This window comes from Cricetulus griseus, chromosome X (genome assembly GCF_003668045.3).
Source record: "Cricetulus griseus strain 17A/GY chromosome X, alternate assembly CriGri-PICRH-1.0, whole genome shotgun sequence".
NCBI lineage: Eukaryota > Metazoa > Chordata > Mammalia > Rodentia > Cricetidae > Cricetulus > Cricetulus griseus.
The window spans coordinates 1,689,797-1,709,921 of record NC_048604.1 but is presented as its reverse complement, the minus strand read 5'-3'; the positions used below and the strand labels follow the sequence as shown (position 1 = coordinate 1,709,921).

The following is a 20,125-nucleotide window of genomic DNA, read 5'->3' as shown; positions in this document are numbered from 1 at the left end:
TGGGAGCAGTGGCATGGGGGCCTTTGGGGACTCTGAATGGTGGTGGTGATGATGGTGCTCCTTCTTAGGGGGTGAGGAGGCACTACTGCTGCTGCTGCGCCCTTTGGGGCTGCTCTCCTTGCTTTTTCGTCCAGGGCTCTTGCAGGTCTTCAGTCCCTTCCCACTCTTCTCACCAAGGGTGGACACCAGCAGGGGCTTCACCACTTCCTTAACCTCAATGCTAACTGTCTCCCGGGTCTTGCGCTTCTTGATGGGGAGTACGGTCTCATGCACAGACCGTATGGAAGACTCCTTCACGGCTTTCTTTTTGGCTTCTGCAGCAGCAGCTGCCACCACACTCCCAGGCTTTCTGCCCCGTTTCTTAGGAATGGCCTGGGGGTCAGCTTCAGCTTTTCTCTTTCTGCCAGGGCGTTTGATCACCATGACCTGGGCAGAAGTGGTAGCCCCACCTCCCTCATTCTTGCCCCCAGGCGATGCTTGGAAAGGCATCTTGACGAGAAGTTTCCCAGGGCTCTTCTCCAGGACCCTTTTCACCTGAACACCTTCTGATGATGCTGCCTTGGGTCTTCCAGTGCCACTCCCTTTGGGGCGTCCCCGACCCCTGCCAGTTCCTGGAGCTTTGGGTGATTTGGGCTTCTTAGGTGGTTTCTGCTCTCTCCGGGAGGGGCTCCCTCTCCCAGTTACCGTGAAGTCAAAATCATTAGGGTCCAAAGAGGTGTCGCCTACCTTTTCAAAGTATGCAATCAATTCCACTTTAGACCGAAAGGCTTTTCCCTGGGGACTGTGGAGACAAATGGAGAGACACAAAGAATAGTCAGAAGTTTTTTTTTTTTTATGACAACTTAGAGACTGAGGTAGAGGAGATGGTACTGACAAGCTTTCTTATAAGACATTGTAAGTGATCAAAGATCAAACTGAAGAAGAAATGAGATGACCTAAACCTGGAAGGCACAGCCAGGCCAGAAGCATGGGTAGAAACTGATGTTACCAGGGGCAGTGGGTAACTATACAGCTTGCTCAGGAGCCGGTACAGCTGGGCCTGAAAGCCTCAGAGGACCTCTCTACCTCTAAGTCCCCTCCTCTGTATTCTTTGGCTTCTCCACAATCCAGAAACCAAGGGGATCAGGCCTGGTACTAAGGGACCATTGGGCTGAGCTGACTGTTGGTTGGTGCTCAGACCTAATCAATCCATCATCAAAATATTTCTGCATCTGAACCAAGGCATTGTGTCCTACAGGTGGTAGATTCCACAGAGCTGTAGTTTCAATGGGTCCTTGTATCTAGCCCTCCACTATATAGTCTTTCCTGATCTATAGACACAAGATTTGCTCTTACTTACTTGATCAAATATACATCATACTTTCCAGCAGAGCGGCCAGACTTCCTTTGCTTAAGCTTTCGTGTCCAACCTTCAGGCAAGGTGGGGTCATCATACATGGGGCCCCGGTCACGAATGATGGAACGCCGCTGTTTGGGAGAAGCAGAAGCTTCTGGTACTGCTGGGGCAGAGCCCGAGCTTTCTGATGTCTCTGCTTTGCCTGCCTCTGCCGGCTCAGCAGAATGGTGGGCTGAAGGTTGTAGTGGCTCATGTTTGCCCTCTTTGTCTTCCTTCTTGTCTTTCTTCACCTTCTTAAACTTCAGGGGCTTGTCTTTGAGGCCCTGAAGATCCTGGTCTTCTGACTTTTCCTCCCTGAAGTATTAAACAAATATGTAAGTATCACAGAGAACATATGCATGAATAGTAGTGAGCACAGGCAAGCTCGGGCACCATACATGAGACCCATGGCTGCTGCATACTCAGATTTTGGTAACTTCCCTGGGACAATGTACCCTTGGGCCAAGCTGAGGCCCAAAGATTTCTTTACTGGCTTTGGGTTGCTAGTGATGTTGGTCAAATGCACTTGATTTTATCATACTAATCCAAACCCTAGTTCTAGTTCTGTGAAAGTGGCATGTTTTTCTTTTGAATTTAAGCACTGTAGGGTTGGCTTTTCAACATATCACCAGCAGATATCAGTTTATAAGTTGTACCTGATTGCCCCTGCCCCCCCCCCCGGCTTGTCACATGGCAAAAGGCTCTCCACTGCTGGAAAGGGAACTGCCTACCACAATTTGTTTTAGGAGCACAAACCTCCTTGAAGGTGGTATACAGCACAGTCATGAAAAGGACATACAAAACTGGATTTGGCCAACCTGAGCTCCAATTCTGACTGTGTCATTTTCTTTTATTTATTTTATGTATTTTGTTTGCATGTATGTCTGTATACCACATGAGTTCCTAATGTCTTGTGTAGGCCAGAAGAGAGAATTAGGTCCCTTGGGACTAAAGTTACAGATTGTTGTGATCTACCATATGGGTGCTGGGAATTGAATCTAGGTCCTTGGGAAGAGCAGCAGTGTTCTTAACTTCTGCGCCATTGCTTTGGCTTCATGACTTTGCCATTTCTTAAAACAAGGACCCCAGTAAGTGATTTCAGCAGTCTAGACCAGTTTCCTCATCTCAATGGTAGCTAATGCTAATCTCATCCTAGAGCCATTCTTTCTGTGAGAATTATGGACAAAGAGGTCCCAAGGCACTGTATAACTATTGCTATTCAGACAAACAGCAACTGTTGCCTAAGGTTCCAGTATGAGAAAAAAAGGGGATTCTGGGTCACACGGGTCTTTACAAGATATTCCTTACCAAAGCAAGCAAGCAAGCAAGCAAGCAAGCAAGCAAGCAATCAATCAATCACCTTACCCCCAGCAGAAACAGAGGAAACAGAAAGAGAAAGGTGTTAATAATAGAATACTGTATGGAATGTAGCAATTGCCACATTCCAAGACCTGCCTATTCTTTCTTGTGGACAGAGGCAGCTCCTACAGGTTTTGGTTTTTCCTTCATGTACAGGGTTCAAAGACTGTCTCTGATGCTGTAGTGACCACTATAGGGAGACACAGTGAGTATCCCTATTACTACAGAATCTGACTGACCACATTGCACTGTTTGCACCTCTGAGCTATAGGTTAGACTAAGGAAGGTTTGGAAAGAAGTAGCAGTTGCCTATTGGTCTAAGAGTAGGAGAATTGGAAAGTAAGATCATGGGCTGTGAGGTACATCTGGAAGCATTGTGGTCTGCTCACAGTTCAATCTTCAGGACTGGTTTAATAAGGAACCTCTAAGTGACAGAGGAATGAAGGGATACTCACCAGCAGAGCTGGCAAGAAAAAGGCCAAAGTGGTATACAGCAGTTACTTATCACTTGCATGCAATTCCACAGGGCTCTTTTAAACACCAGGGTTGCTCCCCTGATTCTAAACAGTTTTTGAGTTTGAGAAAACAGGACAAACTGGCTTCATTGGAATTCTCATTTGTATTCTGAATTATGTTAACCACCACAAGGTCAAATACAAGCCATGTGAGCAAAGGAACACCTAGAAATCTACCCTGAGGAGATACCTCTGGAAATGCCTAACAACACAGGCATGACAATTTTCACTAAAACTATTTTCACCACCTAAGTCTGCAGGCCTTTCCAGTCCTCACCGTGAAGGAGACTTGATGAATAAATTATGAGATGCTTTCATGCTGGAAGGCTAGGGAAGGATGAGTTACATGACTTTTTTGAAGTAAAAAAAACCTGCAGGCATATTTATCATATGGATCTGGTGTGCAGGATTGCAGACAGCTTAGGGTAGGTAAGAACAAGGAAAGAACCCTTGCTGAACACTTCTTGAACTATAATTGTATCTAATGAATCATGTAAATGTTAACATAACTAAAAATAAAACAAAAGTAACAAAACTAAGACATTATAATGTATTCAAATGGGAACAAAGGAGCTTAAGTATATTATCAAACGTAACACACTACACAAAAAAGATTCTAACTTCTGAACATAGTGTTCCTGTAGTGAGATATATTCCAAAGTCAACAACAATATCCTAGGGGTACCAGCTGGCAGACCAGCTCAAAGGTGACTCTAATGCTGGGGCATCCTGTGCTGCTAGTAAAGCTGGGGATGGGAGTACAAAAACAGAGCAGGAAGAAGTCAAGAAAAAACTAGAATGTAGGCAGTAAAGGATTTGGGATCTGTTTAGGGGAGAATCAACAGAGCTCAATGGTGGACAAGTTAAGAATTGTGTTAAAGGCTGGGCAGACAGCAGTGCCATGGACTGAGAAAGGAATACTGGGTGAGGAACAGGCACTCACATAGCATTTCTGAAGCTACTAGCTACAAATGTGAGGGCCCCAGTTGTATTTTATCACCTGAGTTATATCCTCAACCCACATATTCTTTCAAACTGAAAACATTTATAGCAAATAATAACTATATAGTGCTTTTTAGTTCTTTGTATTGAAAGGCACACAGATGTTTGGGATTATATTTTCTCACTGCTAATTAAGGGGGAGGGGAGGGGAAGGGAGAGGAAATACCGAAATTGGTTCATCTGTGGATTACTCTGTAGCTAAAGCCAGCCCCTGACTTCAATGCTTCTCAGTTCTGGGATTAAAAGCATGTTGCACCATGCCAGTTAATTTTCTATTTAAAAACAAGTAACAGAGCTGAAGATTATGGCTCAGTGGTTAAGAGCACTTACTGCTCTTGCAGAGGAACCATGTTTGGTGCCCAGCTTCCCAGCACCCACATGACCATTCAGAACCACTTATAACTCCAGTTCCAGGGCATCTGACACTCTTCTGGCTTCTGCAGGCTCTGAACTCTGCATGCATATTGTGTACACACAGACAAGCAGGAAGACATCATGTACACATAATTTTAAAAAAATCAGCAATACCAAACTAACAAAAGCCCACAAAGAAGCCTGGATTCTTTCTGGATGTGGAATGAAGGTTAAAAGGATACAAATGATGCAATCCCAAACAGTTGATACTTGCCCAAGGGCCTGTTCAGTCCAGGGTAGGGGATGGGAGTGAGGGCAAGGGGTCATCACTACAGGGTCCAAGGGAGGAGGGGCTAGGCTGGGATGACAAATGACTTCCCAAGATTACCCTAAAAGAGGGTCTGTGATGTTTAATGAAGTACATTTCCTAAGAAACCAAATACCCTTTCATCTTCCCTCTCATCAGATCATACATGTGTTTCTTTTGCTATTCTTTAGCTGCCCCTTCCCTACCTCCCGTCCTTCCATCTTTTCCATGACCACTAGGAGAGCCAAATACCTAGTTTCTATGTTCATACAGTTCAAAGCTGGAAGTATCCTCAGAAAATCATTATGTTCAGTTTTGGAATGTCACAGATAAAAGAAAAAGGAAGCTCAACTACACAAAGGAACTTGTCTGAGGTCACTGTTTAGTTTATGGCCAATTAAGATGACTTACAATCGATAGACAATCATGTGTGTTAATCAACTGCCTTTGCAATTTTGTCTATACTATTAACCACTGTGATGCCCTTTCCCAGAAGGAAAAGTAACCCATGATACTTCCCTGTATTAACAGCAGCTCTGGGCCTGCTCTTTCTTGCCTCTTCATTTGGAGATCTTTCATCCTGTAGGTTAAGGTGACACTTCTCAGGGGCCTTCCCTGCTCCTGCCTCTGTCTTCCTCTATGCCCTCGAAGTAGAGCATACCATCTCCCACCCTCCATAAACATAAAATATACCACTGTATACCCCTATTCTTGTCTCCCTGCTGAAGGCCCAGTTTCTGGCAAAAGAGTAACAATTGATAAACATATACCACGTGAATAGGATGCCGACTGTGCTACATCTGCTTCTTTTGATGTCTGTGTCTGTCTGACCAGAGGCTAGGTTAGTGTTGAAAGTAGATGGGCTTTGAGTAAATGAACAAATGGTGAGTATAGGAAGTAGCAGTAGTGTGCTGTATATCAGTGGCTTGGAAATGGCAGAAGATGAGGTTGGGAAGGTCACTGAGGGTCCCAGAGTCACAAGACAGTAATATAAAAGATTACAACAACATTTGGACTGCCCAGTTTCCAGTTCATGTGGCACACAACCCTCCTGTTGAAACACCTAAAAATGCTGAACCAAACAAATACCTTAGCGGACACATCACAGAACGTCTTAAGCACACCTACAAGGAAGGAAGGAAGGAATACACAGACTAAAAAGTAAAACAAAACAAAACAAAAAAAAACAACAACAAAAAAACAAAAACAAAACTGAGGAGACAGAACATCTGAATGCAACACACAACCCTGGATTAGATTCTAGTTTTAAAGGTACTAAGAAAGGCATTAATGGGGCATTCAGGGAAATGTGAATAAGGCTCTACATTAGATCATTGCTAAACTTCCGGAATGTTGTAACTGTGCTGTCTGCTCTTAGGAAAGCCAGGCTTAAATATTATAACCGAACATCAGGTTGACTTCCAACTCTCAAAGGGGAAATGATTCAGGGGTGGAAGGAATATGTATAGTGTCAATGTGATAACATGTTTCAAAAGGGGAAATGACATCAATATCATCAGAAACTCTACTGGCTTATGGCAATTTTTAAATTTGTTTTGAGACAGTCTCTCTGTTATGTAGCTCTGGTGGTCCTGGAACTCACAGAGATCTCTTAAGGGTTACTGCGTGCGCTCAGAGATGAACTGTATGTAGTCCGTGAAGGTAAGAATTCTTTATTCAGGTAAACACCAGAGCAAAGCGCAAGCCAGAGCGAGCTCACAGGAAGCAAGTTAGCCGGGCCAGAGAGAAGGGGCTAGGGTCTCCACGTGCAGCCCTTAAGAACCTTCCCTTTATGTCACCCCGACTTCCCTTTACCTCGCCCTCATGGGCGAGTCCCGGGTCCACCTGGCACCTGTCCGGGTTGTCACGAGACGGGGCTAGGGTGTCTCCCTAAAGAGATCCCCCTGGCCCTGCCTCCCACGTGCTAGGATTAAAGTGTACACCATTAGACTCAGCCTGATGTCAATTTTTAAAAATGGTTATGCTACCACTGAGCCATATCCTCAGTTCCAAGAGTAGTATTTTGAAGTAGTAACAAACTTCTTAACAAAGAGAATGACTTTGTGTTGCACAGACAATAAGAGAAACAACTGGAATTAGAAAGCAGAGGCAGGAGGATCACTGCAAGTTCTAGATCAGGCTGCATATTACATACTACATATCCATACCCTGTTTTAATTTTTTTCCAAGACAGGGTTTCACTATGTACCTCTGGCTGTCCTAGAACTCTGTAGACCAAATTGGTCTCAGATTCACACAGATCCACCTGCTTCTGCCTCTCAAGTGCTGGGATTAGGGTATGAGCCACCATCACCTGGCGTTTGTTTATTTTTCGAGACAGGGTTTCTCTGTGGCTTTGGAGTCTATCCTGGCACTTGCTCTTGTAGACCAGGCTGGTCTCGAACTCACAGAGATCCACCTGCCTCTGCCTCCTGAGTGCTGGGATTAACGGTGTGTGCCACCACCACTGCCTGGCTTTGACTGCTTTTTAAAAAGCAAAACAAAAAGAAACAGCTAGAAACCTTGTTGAAACACTTTCATCTAGTAGCTCAAACAGCCACAACACTACACTGTATATGGCGAAGCTGCCACATGGGAATGAAATAGATTGTAAAGCTACAGCCTTCATGTTTAAGAAAAAACACTGCCTAATCTAGTCTCCTAGAAACTTGCTTACCCAGGAGCTAATGACATCCAGGACCTTCTTAAACAGCCCAAGAATACAAGCAGGCTGGTTATGGTAAGAAGGGATGGCTGCAGTGTGCTATAGTATTATATACATGTATGTGATGGTATATGTGTGTGCACATGAATGTGGAGGCCAGAAAATCTTGAGTGTCATCTTCAAGAATGTTACCCACTTCGTTTGAAGCAGGATCTCTTACTTGTCAAGTTACTCTGGCTGGCCACTGAGCCCCAGGGATCATCTTGTCTTCACCCCCTACCCCCAGTGCTAGGATTTCAAGTGTGTGCCATCATATCCAGCTGTGTATATGGGTTCTTGAGAATCAAAGTCAGGTTATCATAATTATGAGGCAATAACTGTAAGCAGCATTTTCAATGGTTTCACTAGTGAGCTCTGGTTACCAAGCCACATGTATTTGCAGTGGTACTATCCTAGCTTTTCCTTTAAGAACTGGGGATGTAGCTCAGTGGTAAAGCACTTGCCTTTTATGTGTGATGTCCTCAGTTTAATTCCCAGCCCTGAAAACAAAAGAACTAACTCCTCCTCCCACCCTGCCCCCCAAATGTACATACCACATCCACATTGGAACAGGAAGGCCTTCAAAGATCTTAAATATCTATTAAAGCGTAAGGCCATGTTCTTGGATAATAATTCCAGAGCTAGAGTTAGAGAAATCTTGTTGCACTAGGAGGCCAAATCATTATATCCAGGAGTTGGGTGGTGAGAATTACCTGCATTTTTATAATGACAGTCATCTAAGGTAACCCCATTTAGTGGCCCTGAAGGCAGTATCAGGAGGCTGTGTTCTGCACTCAGCAAGTTAACAGGTACAGTCTAAGTCAAACAACCATAGTTGAGAAAGGACTACTCATAACCCCTAGCTTTTAAATTTAAAAATAGGGGAGGAACCTGGATGTGGCAGTGCATACTTTTAACTCCAGCAGTCTGTGGGAGGCAGGTGGATCTCTGTGTGAGTACCAGGTTAGCCTGGTCTACAGAGTTCCAGGACAACCAGGACTGTTACACAGAGAAACCGTGTTTCAAACAACAAAACTAGGGAGAAGGCTTGAGGTTGGAGGTATGTTTTAGTAGCTTGTCTAACATTCACCTGTCTGCTCTGGGTTCTATAAGTACTACAAGAAAGAAGGGAGCTGAGTGCAGTGGTGAACACTTGTAATTTCAGTAGTCAGGAGGCTGAGACAGAAAGGACTGACATTTTAAAGTTAACTTGGATTATGCAGAGACTCTGTCTCAAAGGAAGATGTGCTGGTTAGTTTTATGTCAACTTGACACAAGCTAGAGTCACCAGAAAAGAGGGATCAGGGAGCCTCAATTGAGAAAAGGCCTCCATAAGACTGGCCTGTAGCATATCTGTAGAACATATTCTTAATTCGTGATTGATTTGGGAGGGCTCAGCCCATTATGGGTGTGACCACCAATGGGCTGGTGGTCCTAGGCTCTTTAAGAAAGCAGGCTGAGCAATCCATGAGGAACAAGCCAGTAAACAGCACCCCTCCATAGCCTCTGCATCAGCTCCTGCCTTCAGGTCCTTAATCTGAGTTCTGGCCCTGGCTTCTCTCAGTAATGAAATTTTAAGGTAAGGTAAAATAATCCCTTTCCTCCCTAGGTTGTTTTTTGTCACAGTGTATTACCACAGCAATAGAAACCCTAACTAAGAAGAGTACTACAAAGACAGGTGAAACGAACATCTGAAAAAGTTTCACTTGAATCTAGTATAATTCCTGGCCTCTCTTGTATGAGCACTAGGAAAATTTCAGTAACTTAGCAACATTCTGTTTTCCTAATTTCACTCATGTGTGCACTAGGCCAATTTCAGGAGAGAGTGTTTCTCAGCACCTTTCATTCCTAGTTATCTCATGGAGTGACATAGATTTAAAACACCACACAAGGCCATTATGGACTTAGGGCAGGGTAGAGGTAACTTCCCCACAGAACGGTATGGATCCAGAGAACAAGATTCATTTCCTTATACCAGTTGCTTCCATTCTACAGTGTGATACAATTTTTGCACTCAGTCCTTTTAACTTTCAGTATCTGCTGGAGTCTGATTCAGGGAGGCTTCTCTGCATGAATATAAAGGCAGCAGCAATTTGAAATGACAGCTTCGGGTGTTTAAATATCCATGAAATCAAACCCGCACTGGAAGAGTGTCTTATTGGTCTCTAAGGAGGAGGGGAAGAGTTTCAGCTTGAAGGCTACAATGGCAGAGCTTGAACTTTAGCTTTCTTGCTCAATTTTAAAGTCTCTCCTATTGAGAAGATCCGAGAAACAACCTATGTCTTGAAAAGCCAAAAGAAATATAATGAAAGATTTAACTCTTTCCAAATTAGTAAAATCTAGCTAGATGAAACTGAGTTCAGTGAATAGAAGTCCTTATATATGATGTGTGGTATGAGTCTAAGAGAGTTGTCTTTAAACATATTTGAGGGACTACTAAAGACTATTCTATTCAAAATATGTATTTTTCAAATATATTTCAAAAATACAAATATAAAGACTATCATATTCAAGTTGGATAAATGTGATGTGATGATTTGGTATACACAGACATAAAGGATGGACTTGAACCGGAAAAAGAAAACTAAAAGAAAAAAAAAAAAACAGTTGGTTGATATGAGTGCTAAGATTCAGGCCTTAGAAAAACTGACTAAAGTAGATTATAGAGATATTCAAACACAGACTGATAAACAAATACAGCATTGCATTTTAAGGTTAAAAAGGAACACTAACCTTAATATATCCAGTAACTTTACAGGAAGTGACAAATGAAAAGGATCCTATAAGAGCTACTTGGAAGTCTATGCCAATGTTAGATTCAAGGAAGCTGTAGCCTCGTATGGCATCCATTCACCATTTGTGAAGCAGATGATAAACACGTGGTCGGTTTGTAATAGGGTTATCCCTGTACATTGGATAGGTTTGAGTAAAGCTGTCCTAGAGCCGGGACCACAATTACAATGGACATTCTGGTTCAGAGAAGAGGCTAAGAATATTGAACAACAGGTTACAGCTAGAGGCATAGACATCTCCCAAGATCAAATTCTTGGGGAAGGAGATTATGCTACTTTAGAAAGGCAATGTCAGTATTATGATAATCTCTTGGGTTTAATCCATGCAGCAGCTTTGTATGCTTGGGAAAGAATTGGAGAAGCAGGCAAGAAAATTGAATCATTTACAAAAGTTATACAGGGCCCAAAGGAAGCATTCACGGGCTTATTACAAAGACTGTCATTAGCAGTAAATCAAATATCAGACTCAGATGCTACAAAAATAATAACTGGAACAATGGCTTTTGAAAATGCTAATGCCTGATGCAAAAGGATAATTAGGCTTTCAAAGGCAAAATCAGCACTTTTTTACAACCCTCTAATTCAGAACTAAGGAAGCTAAATCAGGAGGACTACAAGTTTAAGACCAGCTAAGGTAAAGAGTAAGATCTTATCTCAAAAATTAACACACACACACACACCCTACCTCCCTGTCAAATCAAAACAAACAAAACTACCCTGGGATGCCTCCCAGATGCAAACATATCCCCCAAACTACAAAAGTTACTTGAGGTTCAAAATGGCTATAGGGTGGCCAGAGAATTCCTAGAGGTCGGAGGAACAGGTTTGAGTCCAGTTGGCCAGAATACTCTAAATCCTTCTGCCAATCTGGTCCAGGATAGCTGGCATTGGCTCTGCAACTCTGTCTGGAGAAAACATTGGCCAGCACTGTGGCCATCTTGGCTCTGGAGCTCATCTGTCCTGCATCCCTTCCTGCCCATTCCTCTCTTATCAGGTGAAGATCACTGGCAGAACTTGATCCATATGCTTGCACAAGGCCCAGGAACTTTTTTTTTCTGTGAAGGGCCAGATAGTAAATGTTTTCCACTTTGATAGCTACACAGGCTCTGTCACAACCCCTCCACTTAAGAGTTGTAGCACTTAAGGGAGCTGGAGAGATGGCTCAGGTTAAGAGCACTGGCTTTTCTTCCACAGGTCCTGAGTTCAATTCCCAGCAACCACACGGTAGCTCAGAACCATCTAGAATGAGATCTGGTGGCTTCTTCTGGTGTGCAGGCATACATGCAGGTAGAACATTGTATACATAATAAATACATAAATCTTTAAAAAAAAAAAGAGTTGTAGCAGGGCCACAGCCAAAAACAATGCATGAAGAATTGGTTGAACTGAGTGAGTTCCAGTAGAATTTTATATGAAAAAGCAAGCAGTGGAAGCCAGGCATGGTGACACAAATATAATTCCAGTACTCTGGAGACTGAAGCAGCAGGATCAGAAGTTGGAGGCCAATCTGGACTATACAGTAAGACCTTGTCACAGATAAACCAAACCAAATCAAGCAGTGAGCCAGCACTAACTCTTGGGATGTGGTTCACCAACTGCTGCCTTAATTGAAAAGCTAGGTAAACAAGCAACTGGCATTTTCATTGATTATAGAGGTTACCTGGCCTTCCAACAAACTCCTAAGGTGGGGTGAGAAGTCCCCCAAACACATAATGGTACCCGGAGACTGTGGAGTCCCAGAAGATGAACAAGTAAACTGTTTTGTAAAGGACTGAACACAATGCCAAGAAGGAAGAGGATTTGTCACTGACCACAACGCTGTAAAAGTCCACTGTTGATTGGTAATGGCACTTCATGGAACATAGGGAAATAAGCCTTTTATACAGTGAACTACAGGAGGTGAGGGAAGGGATTGTGAGCAGACAACTTTGGAAACAGTTTGACTAAAACAGGAAGCAGAGACTGGAAAGAGGTTGAAGAGGGTGTGCATGGTTAAACAGGAAATTCTAAAACACATTTTTATGCTGATAAGCATGATTCATGAAAGGAGGGAAGACAAAATGAAATCCCAGGGACATGGAACAGTAGTAGATACCACAAGCCGGACAGACAGGAAATCCTTGTCATTAAGGGGTCTGAGTTAGGCTTTGTGGGTGGAGCAGCTTCTATTCATGACAAAGTTCAGTCCTTGAGTATGGAGATGTGGGGCTGAGGTCAAATGGAATGGAGGTGGTCAAGGAGATGAAGAGTCAGACACTAGGAAAGCTGTTAACATGTGCAATGTACTCACCTGCGGATGAGAGGGACAGAGAGACAAAGAAACAGAAGCTATGGGTGTAAAGATGTTTATAGTCATAGCCCTTCTGCCTGTAAGGTACACAGGATAGAACACAATCAACATGCAGCTGTTGGAAGAGGATGATGTGTGGGTGCACAGAGATGGGGGAATCTAACCCCAATACAGTACAGGGAAAAGGGTAGAAAGAAAGGAAAGGGTCACATTAGGGGTCATGATGTCATTTGAAGCCAGGTAGGTAGGTAGGTAGGTAGGTAGGTAGGTAGGTAGGTAGGTATATATGTGTGTGTGTGTGTGTGTGTGTGTGTGTGTGTGTGTGTGTGTGTGTGTGTGTGTGTATATATATATATATATATATATATATATATATATATATCACTTGGGTTTAAAGCAGGGGAGAGAGATCTAACTACAGAAACAGTGTGAAATTGTAGGAAAGCTTAAAAGATCACAGGAATCTTCAAGAGGGGGGTTGATCTGGGACAGTGGTAGGAGTATTCAAGGGAAAGGAGGGAAAAAGAAAGGGACAGTGTGGCAGAGCCTGGTAGCTCCCTGGATGTTGAGTTTCAGCTTGAGGAACTGTAAACAGAGCATATGCCATCTGGCTGTGTGGTCTTCTTATTTACCTAGCTTGTTGGCCAGGGCCCAGATGGAGAGTGATAAATTCCCTGGGACTGGAACTGGGGGTAGTGCCACTCTCTGTGCATTCATCAGTTCTTACGGTTCCCTCTAGTGAAACAGAAAACCACAGAGGCTATTCTCATGGGTACTTTAAGTAGTACATCTGTTGGTAAAACACCAATGTTACATAAATATGAAGCCACAGATTGCAGAGGCACCTGACAGCCTTTAAAATTCATGTCTCCTGTTTTGCAGAGCTGAGCTGAACTGTGTTGTTAAATCATACACTTACATTTAAGAGAAGAAAGAATGTATGGATGCTATTTAGACTCTCATTGATTTATTCTGTTTTAAGTGAGTACAACTCCCCCAGAGTAACTCCACATCCATATATCTTCCTTTTTTGTGTACCTTTAACTCACAGCTACAGGTTAAATTAACACATGAACAATAGTGTCCCTGTTGGCCACACCAAAGTTGATGAACTAGCAGCTGTGCAGGCTGTGTTCTATTCTATCCTGTGTATGACAAAAAACTTAGGGCAAGGTCCCAATGCAGAATTATTCATCCATTTAATGGTTATTCCTGATTCTAGGTACTGGAGATATAGCAGTATCTATATAACCCAATCTTCCTGCCCTCATGTGGTTTAGACTGTAGTGTGGGGAGAAGCACACAAACAAAAATATTCAGTTTGTGGCAAAATGGTGACAAGTGTTAGTTAGGCTTGGTAGCGAAGGGGTAGAGGAAGAAGACTTTGACCTAGAAGAATGTGGCCACAGAGAGTCATAGTAGAAAAGTTATCCTTAAATAGATTTGAAGATAATCACAAAGGGAGCTAGTTGTGTGATACCAGAACAGATGAAAGAACAGGGGCCAAGGTCCTGAAATGGGTGTGTCATGGTAGATCCAGGAAGCCCCTGTTTACTCCCCTGACCCCAGTGCAGTAGATGAATAACCATGACACTAAGCCTTGTAACAAGCCATTGTAAGGACTCTGGCCTGACTCTTGAGGATTTTTACACAGAAGAGCATCCATGTGTTGAAGGACTTAGCAGAGACAAGGAGGCTATAGAGGGTGTTAGTATTTAGGCATTTGTACTGGCCTACCTTTGGAGTTCTGGCAGGATACGCCCTCAGCTGTTGCCACTAAGAGCACCACCTGTGCCTATTTACTATGTTCCATTTTAAAAGGGCTCCACCCACCTCCCATCCCTCTCTCTCTTTCCTCTCTGTCTGCTCCTCCCTCCTTCTTTCCCCCTCTCTTCTGCCTCTGTTTCCTCTCTCCTGCTGTTCCTGTCCCCAGGAGGCCAGTCTCCCCCTCTTCTCTCCCCCCTTTATGATCCTTTTCCCTTAATAAAAAACCTCTCTGCTTGAACTCTGTTGCTTGGCATCTTTCTCTATTGAGCCACTTTTAAAAAATTACAACACAGGGAACAGAGGAAGATGAAGGGATATTTGTACACTTGCTCAGGGCTTCTGGAGGACCCATGTGCCACATCATGAATCAAGTAGACAACCTTGTCTTCTTGTACAACCTATGCTTCAATAGGCTGACTATAAAAATAAGCACTATCAGCTATATACTATTAAAAAGGGACAAAAGTTGTGGTTGGAGTAAAAAAAAAAAACACAGACAGGGGAGCCCCCATGAGAAGGTGGACATCAGTGCAGATACTCACAGAAGGAAGGGGCTGACTTCTATAGACAATAGGATCAAATGATGCTGAAATGTCCTAGAACAGGATAAGCAACAACTGGACCTGTATTGAACAATATGAAGGTCATCACTGGCCTAGCTGTGGCAGCAAAGAGGTTAGAAAAGCAAGGAGACACAAAGAGTATCACTGGAAAGAAAAAAGGTAAAGGAAGTGGTGAAGCTGGAAGGGAGCAAGCCAGAAGCAGTGCCACTAAAGTAGAAGTAGGAACAGGTTTCTAGGGAATTGAGGGGAAGAATCTGATACCAGAGAGCTCTGGAGACACATCCTCAAACAGAAGAGATAATATAGGGCTGGGCTTCTCAGAGAATAAGGGATAAGGGGGGGCAATGCTGGTCTGTGGGCATTCTCTTTGGACTGCTCCCCTGATCTCTGGAAACTAACAGAACAGTTACCAGGTAAGAGGAGGTATGACAGCGTATTACAATCGATAGAAAGTACCCCTTTCCCCCAACCTCACCTCTGTACCCTCTGGCCAAAGGATCACACATTGAAGTCTTGTTCCCCAGCTGACAGATGCAATCACTGAGGTTACTGAACCATGAAAGGCTCTGATGGACTCATAAATTAACACCATTACTGAGAGGTGGTAGATATGTTATTAGGCATGTTCTAGCTAGAAGAAATAGATCACTGAGGACATGCATGTATTTTGTCCCCTACTCTGAGCTTTCCCCTGCTTCCTGGCCACCATGAAGTAAGCAGTTCTTCTCTAACACCCTTCTGCTATTCATGATGGTATCCTCACCAAAGGTCCATAAACAGTGTAGCCAGCTGAGTATAAAGGGAGACCTTAGAGACTGAGCCAAAATTCATCATCACCCTTTAAGTATTGCTCAGGGGTTGTCAGCCGAGAATGAGGACACAGCGGCTCTCCCACCTAGCTACAGCTGTCCTGACGCCGCCGAGATGGCAACTGCCGGAGGCCTATGGTCCTCCTACCACTGACTTACGGATAAAGTGGAGTTGCTGCTGCCCGAGAAATTGAGGCCGCTCTACACCCACCCGGCAGGCCCCCAGAACAGTTTTTTTTTTTCTGGGCTCCAATAATGAAATGGGGATTGGTGTGTGCTGGATTAGCTGACATGGCCAGACCTGTAGAGAAACTCAGCACAGCTCAATCTACCGTGCTGATGGCTACAGGGTTTATTTGGTCAAGATACTCACTTGTAATTATACCAAAAAATTGGAGTTTGTTTGCTGTTAATCTCTTTGTGGGTCAGCAGGAGCCTCTCAGCTCTTTCGTATATGGAGATATAATCAAGAACTCAAAGCTAAAGGAATCAAGAGTTCCTGATCACCTGAACAATCCGATGTGGACAGAAACACTGGAGCCTAGTTTATTTAATTATTGATAAGGTGATGATAACTTTTCTGATAACATTTGAAAAGAATGCAAAAGAAATCTTAACTGTAATTACTAGCTAGCACTTGACTCCACAGAAAAATAAAGCAAACTTTTAATAACAAAAAAGTATTGCTCAGGTATTTGTCATAGTGCTAACACATGGCCAAAGGAGGTGGAGCAAACAGAGACATGAAGAACTGTAGTATGCTGGCCAACATGAGGTTCATCTGGAGTTTTTTGTTTGTTTTTGAGACAGGGTTTCCTTGTGTAACCCTCACTGTCCTATAAATAGCTCTGTAGATCATGCTGGCCTTGGGACTCACAGAGATCAGCCTGCCTCTGCCTCCCAAGTGCTGGGATTAACCTGGCTCACCTGAGGCATATTAAAGAGGAACCATATTCAGTGTGTATGAAGCAGACTGGAGAAAAGCAGATGACTGAATTTCATCAGAGCTGGTGCTTTGGTGACCGAGTACAAACTACTGGCTGTGGCATTGAAACTGGGAAGGAGATGAGTGGGAGGCACAGATTAAAGATAGAAACAAATATGGATTATAAGTGCCCATAAGGTAATGAGAATACTGGAGTTGTGCAGTACAGGCAGTAAGTTTGAAACACAAGAGGAGCTCTGCTTTTGCAGATGCAAGATTTAAGGGTCAGTGCAATGGCTCAGCAGGTAAAAACTTGGTCTGACTCCCATGCATACATGCTCACACAAAATAAAGCAATGTGAAAAATAAAGAAAAATAACGAGATCTGGGCTAAATTTTTTCTGGTACTACAACTATCACTAGCCACTGTGAATACTCGAGAAAAAAAGTGGAGCCTTCAGAGCAAATATACCTTAACCTCTGGTAGAAGGGAATGGCTCTCCATTGGCAGATACCCGGGGTTGCATATCAAAGCCCATGATGACCTCCAGGTTCCTCAGTCCCCATTTACAAGTATTTTCAAGTCTGTTTCTCTCTGCTCTGGACTCTTCAAATGTGTCTGGCTCTTCTGTCTCTTACCTCCAAAAAAACCTTACCCTAATGGAGCAGCCACTTAGGCAGTTTTTTTTTTTTTTTTTTTGGCTTTTTGAGACAGGGTTTCTCTGTAGCTTTGGAGCCTGTCCTGGAACTCACTCTGTAGACCAGGCTGGCCCTAAATTCACAGAGATCCATCTGCATCTGCCTCCTGAGTGCTGGGATTAAAGGTGTGAGTCACCACTACCCAATTTAGACAGTTTCTTTACTGTGCCCTCTCTCACATGCATATATATGCAGGCAATACTCAGCACAAACATAAGTCTAAAAAAGTTGTCTTTGAGGGAGTGCCTGTAAAGTATTTTTACTTTTTAATGTTCCGTTGCCCTGTGCAGCTACAGACCATGGTACTGAGAAGTATGAGGGCATTCTAGGGAATGGCTCTCCTTTTTTTAGAGTTTCTAAATGCAGGCAACCACAAGAGATCCCTATATCATCACCTCAAGCCAGGTGTGTTATATGCATGTTACTATGACAAACTAGGTATCTCATTAAGTTCATCACAAATTTCTTTAGGATGAACTATTTTGGTGTGGTCATGTCATATGGAGCCAGACTGAGTGACTGCTACTGCCCATGTACTTGCCACCTGTCTTGTGGGTTTTTTTCTACTTCTTGCTTGGAGATTTCTGCCCTTGATATGAACAAGTTACAATGGTGATCAGTGAAAGATGTGTGCATATATTAAGCCCTGGAGAGTGAGTGATGTCAAAATGAGCCCTAAGCCAATGACAGATATACAGAAAAGACAGATGCAAAGAAGGGCATGTGACAAAGCAAACTGGAGTGATGTGATCCTAAGCCAAGGAAACTCTAGGAATGTTTGGCAGTACTACAAGCTAGAAGAGGCCAGGAAAGTTCCCCTGCTGGAGCTTCTAGAGCAAATGGGCCACTGCCACACATTGGTTTCAGACCCAGGCCCCAGACTATTTAAGAATGTACTGCTGTTGGCACAAGCTACACAGTTTGGTATGCTTTGCTCTGACTGCCCCACAAATGCAGCAGTATCTACTCTAATTCTCATCAAATGTCTGGGTAACGTATTTACATCTTTAGGAACACAGAAGGGAGTCTGCTTCATAGCAACTCCAGCTAGCTCCTCTGGATGCTATTTCTCCTCTCACACAATGCCTCTGGCTCCTTCAAGTCTCAGTCTCCTCCTTTTCATCCTTTTTATGCAACCTTTAATCCTGAGTCATTCAGAGTGATCTAGACATGCTTTAATATCCATTCACCTCAAAAGACCCCCAAATCCTACATCACCATCAACTAGTTCTTTGGATCTCATCGCAACAAAACTTAGTTTTGGAGAGTCCTGTGAACCCACAATCTTCCAGTCTCACTCTTCCAGGTCTTGAGATTATAATAAACTTTTCTTGTATTATTTTTTGAGACAGTTTCTTCTGTAGCACAGGCTGGCTGGTCTGGAACTCATCATGTAGGCTAGGCTGGGCATGAACTTGTAGCAGTCTTCTTACTTAAGCCCCTAAGCGCTGGGATTATAAGTACACAGCACCATGTCTGAATAATACCAAAACTTCTTAAACAGACTTGTCTCTAGTGGACCTCTTCTCCCTCACCCATTCATTCTAATCCAGTTTCTGACTCCACTAACTCCAACTAAATTTACTGTACCACAGGTAGTTCTTGCAAGGGTTTATATGTAAGTAGATTTGTGTTATTTCAACCTTAAAATTTTTTCACAAGAGGATATCTGACTGTGTAAATGCATTTACAATCTGGTACTTCAAACTACTAATAAATACAAGTGCACACACACAAAAGGACAAAAACCTCTAACAAAAACAGTAAGAGACAAACTATCAAGAAAGGTGTGTTTAGCAAACTTCCATACACTGCAGGTAAGAAGGAAAAACTAACATAACTAGTGGCATACTCCTTTAATCCCAGCTTGGGAGACAGAAGTAGGTATAGCTCTGAGAGTTTGACGCAAGCCAGGGCTACAGAGAAACCCTGTCTGAAAAATACAAATAAAATAAAATGATAGAGAGGTATAAAGCAGATGGCGCCCACATCACTGCCAAACTCCAGAGGCTCTCAGATCAGACCAGACTAGAACAGATAAGGCAAGGAGTATCTCTCAAACTCTCATGCTCATACAAATAGGCTAGGCTTATTGTTTGTTAGGTCCTAATTCATAAAGTTTGGTGAGGCTGATACCACCGAAGTTAAGTCAGTTCTTCCTTTCCCAAGATATCAATGCTTAGATAGAACCTTCCTTTCCTCCAAGTGAAGCCCACCTCTTTTGGCCTCTGAGGATCAACTAGACTGCTTCCTCATAAATCCTCCTAAATTTGGGTCTGCCTGTCAACCTGCCATGCCCTATACAGAACTCCTGCCTGCCTCCAAACTCCCTCTGAAGAGAGACCACGCAGACTGCATACCCTAACCCCAGAGGCTCTTCAGGGCAGGGGAAGTGGGCTCAGAGAACCAGTATTATATAGACTCCAATTCTGTCACTAGAGAAAGCAGACAGTATTTCAGAGAAATCCTACAAGAGAATCATTCATAAACAATACAGAAACAGATGATAAAAGTTCAGAAATTGCCGGGCGTTGGTGGCACACGCCTTTAATCCCAGCACTCGGGAGGCAGAGGCAGGCGGATCTCTGTGGATTCGAGGCCAGCCTGGTCTCCAGAGCGAGTGCCAGGATAGGCTCCAAAGCTACACAGAGAAACCCTGTCTCA

The 20,125-nt window shown here is 43.4% G+C and overlaps 1 protein-coding gene and 1 pseudogene across 1 annotated transcript in view; one reads left to right on the top strand and one right to left on the bottom strand.

Moving 5' to 3' along the window:
* Positions 1–20,125, bottom strand: part of Mecp2 (methyl-CpG binding protein 2) — a 59,346-nt gene that overhangs the window by 8,774 nt on the left and 30,447 nt on the right. The window contains 2 exon segments of the mRNA XM_027432453.2: positions 1–781; positions 1,340–1,690. Of these exon segments, the coding sequence (XP_027288254.1) occupies positions 1–781; positions 1,340–1,690 (1,132 nt within the window).
* LOC113837621 lies at positions 15,953–16,431 on the top strand (annotated as a pseudogene).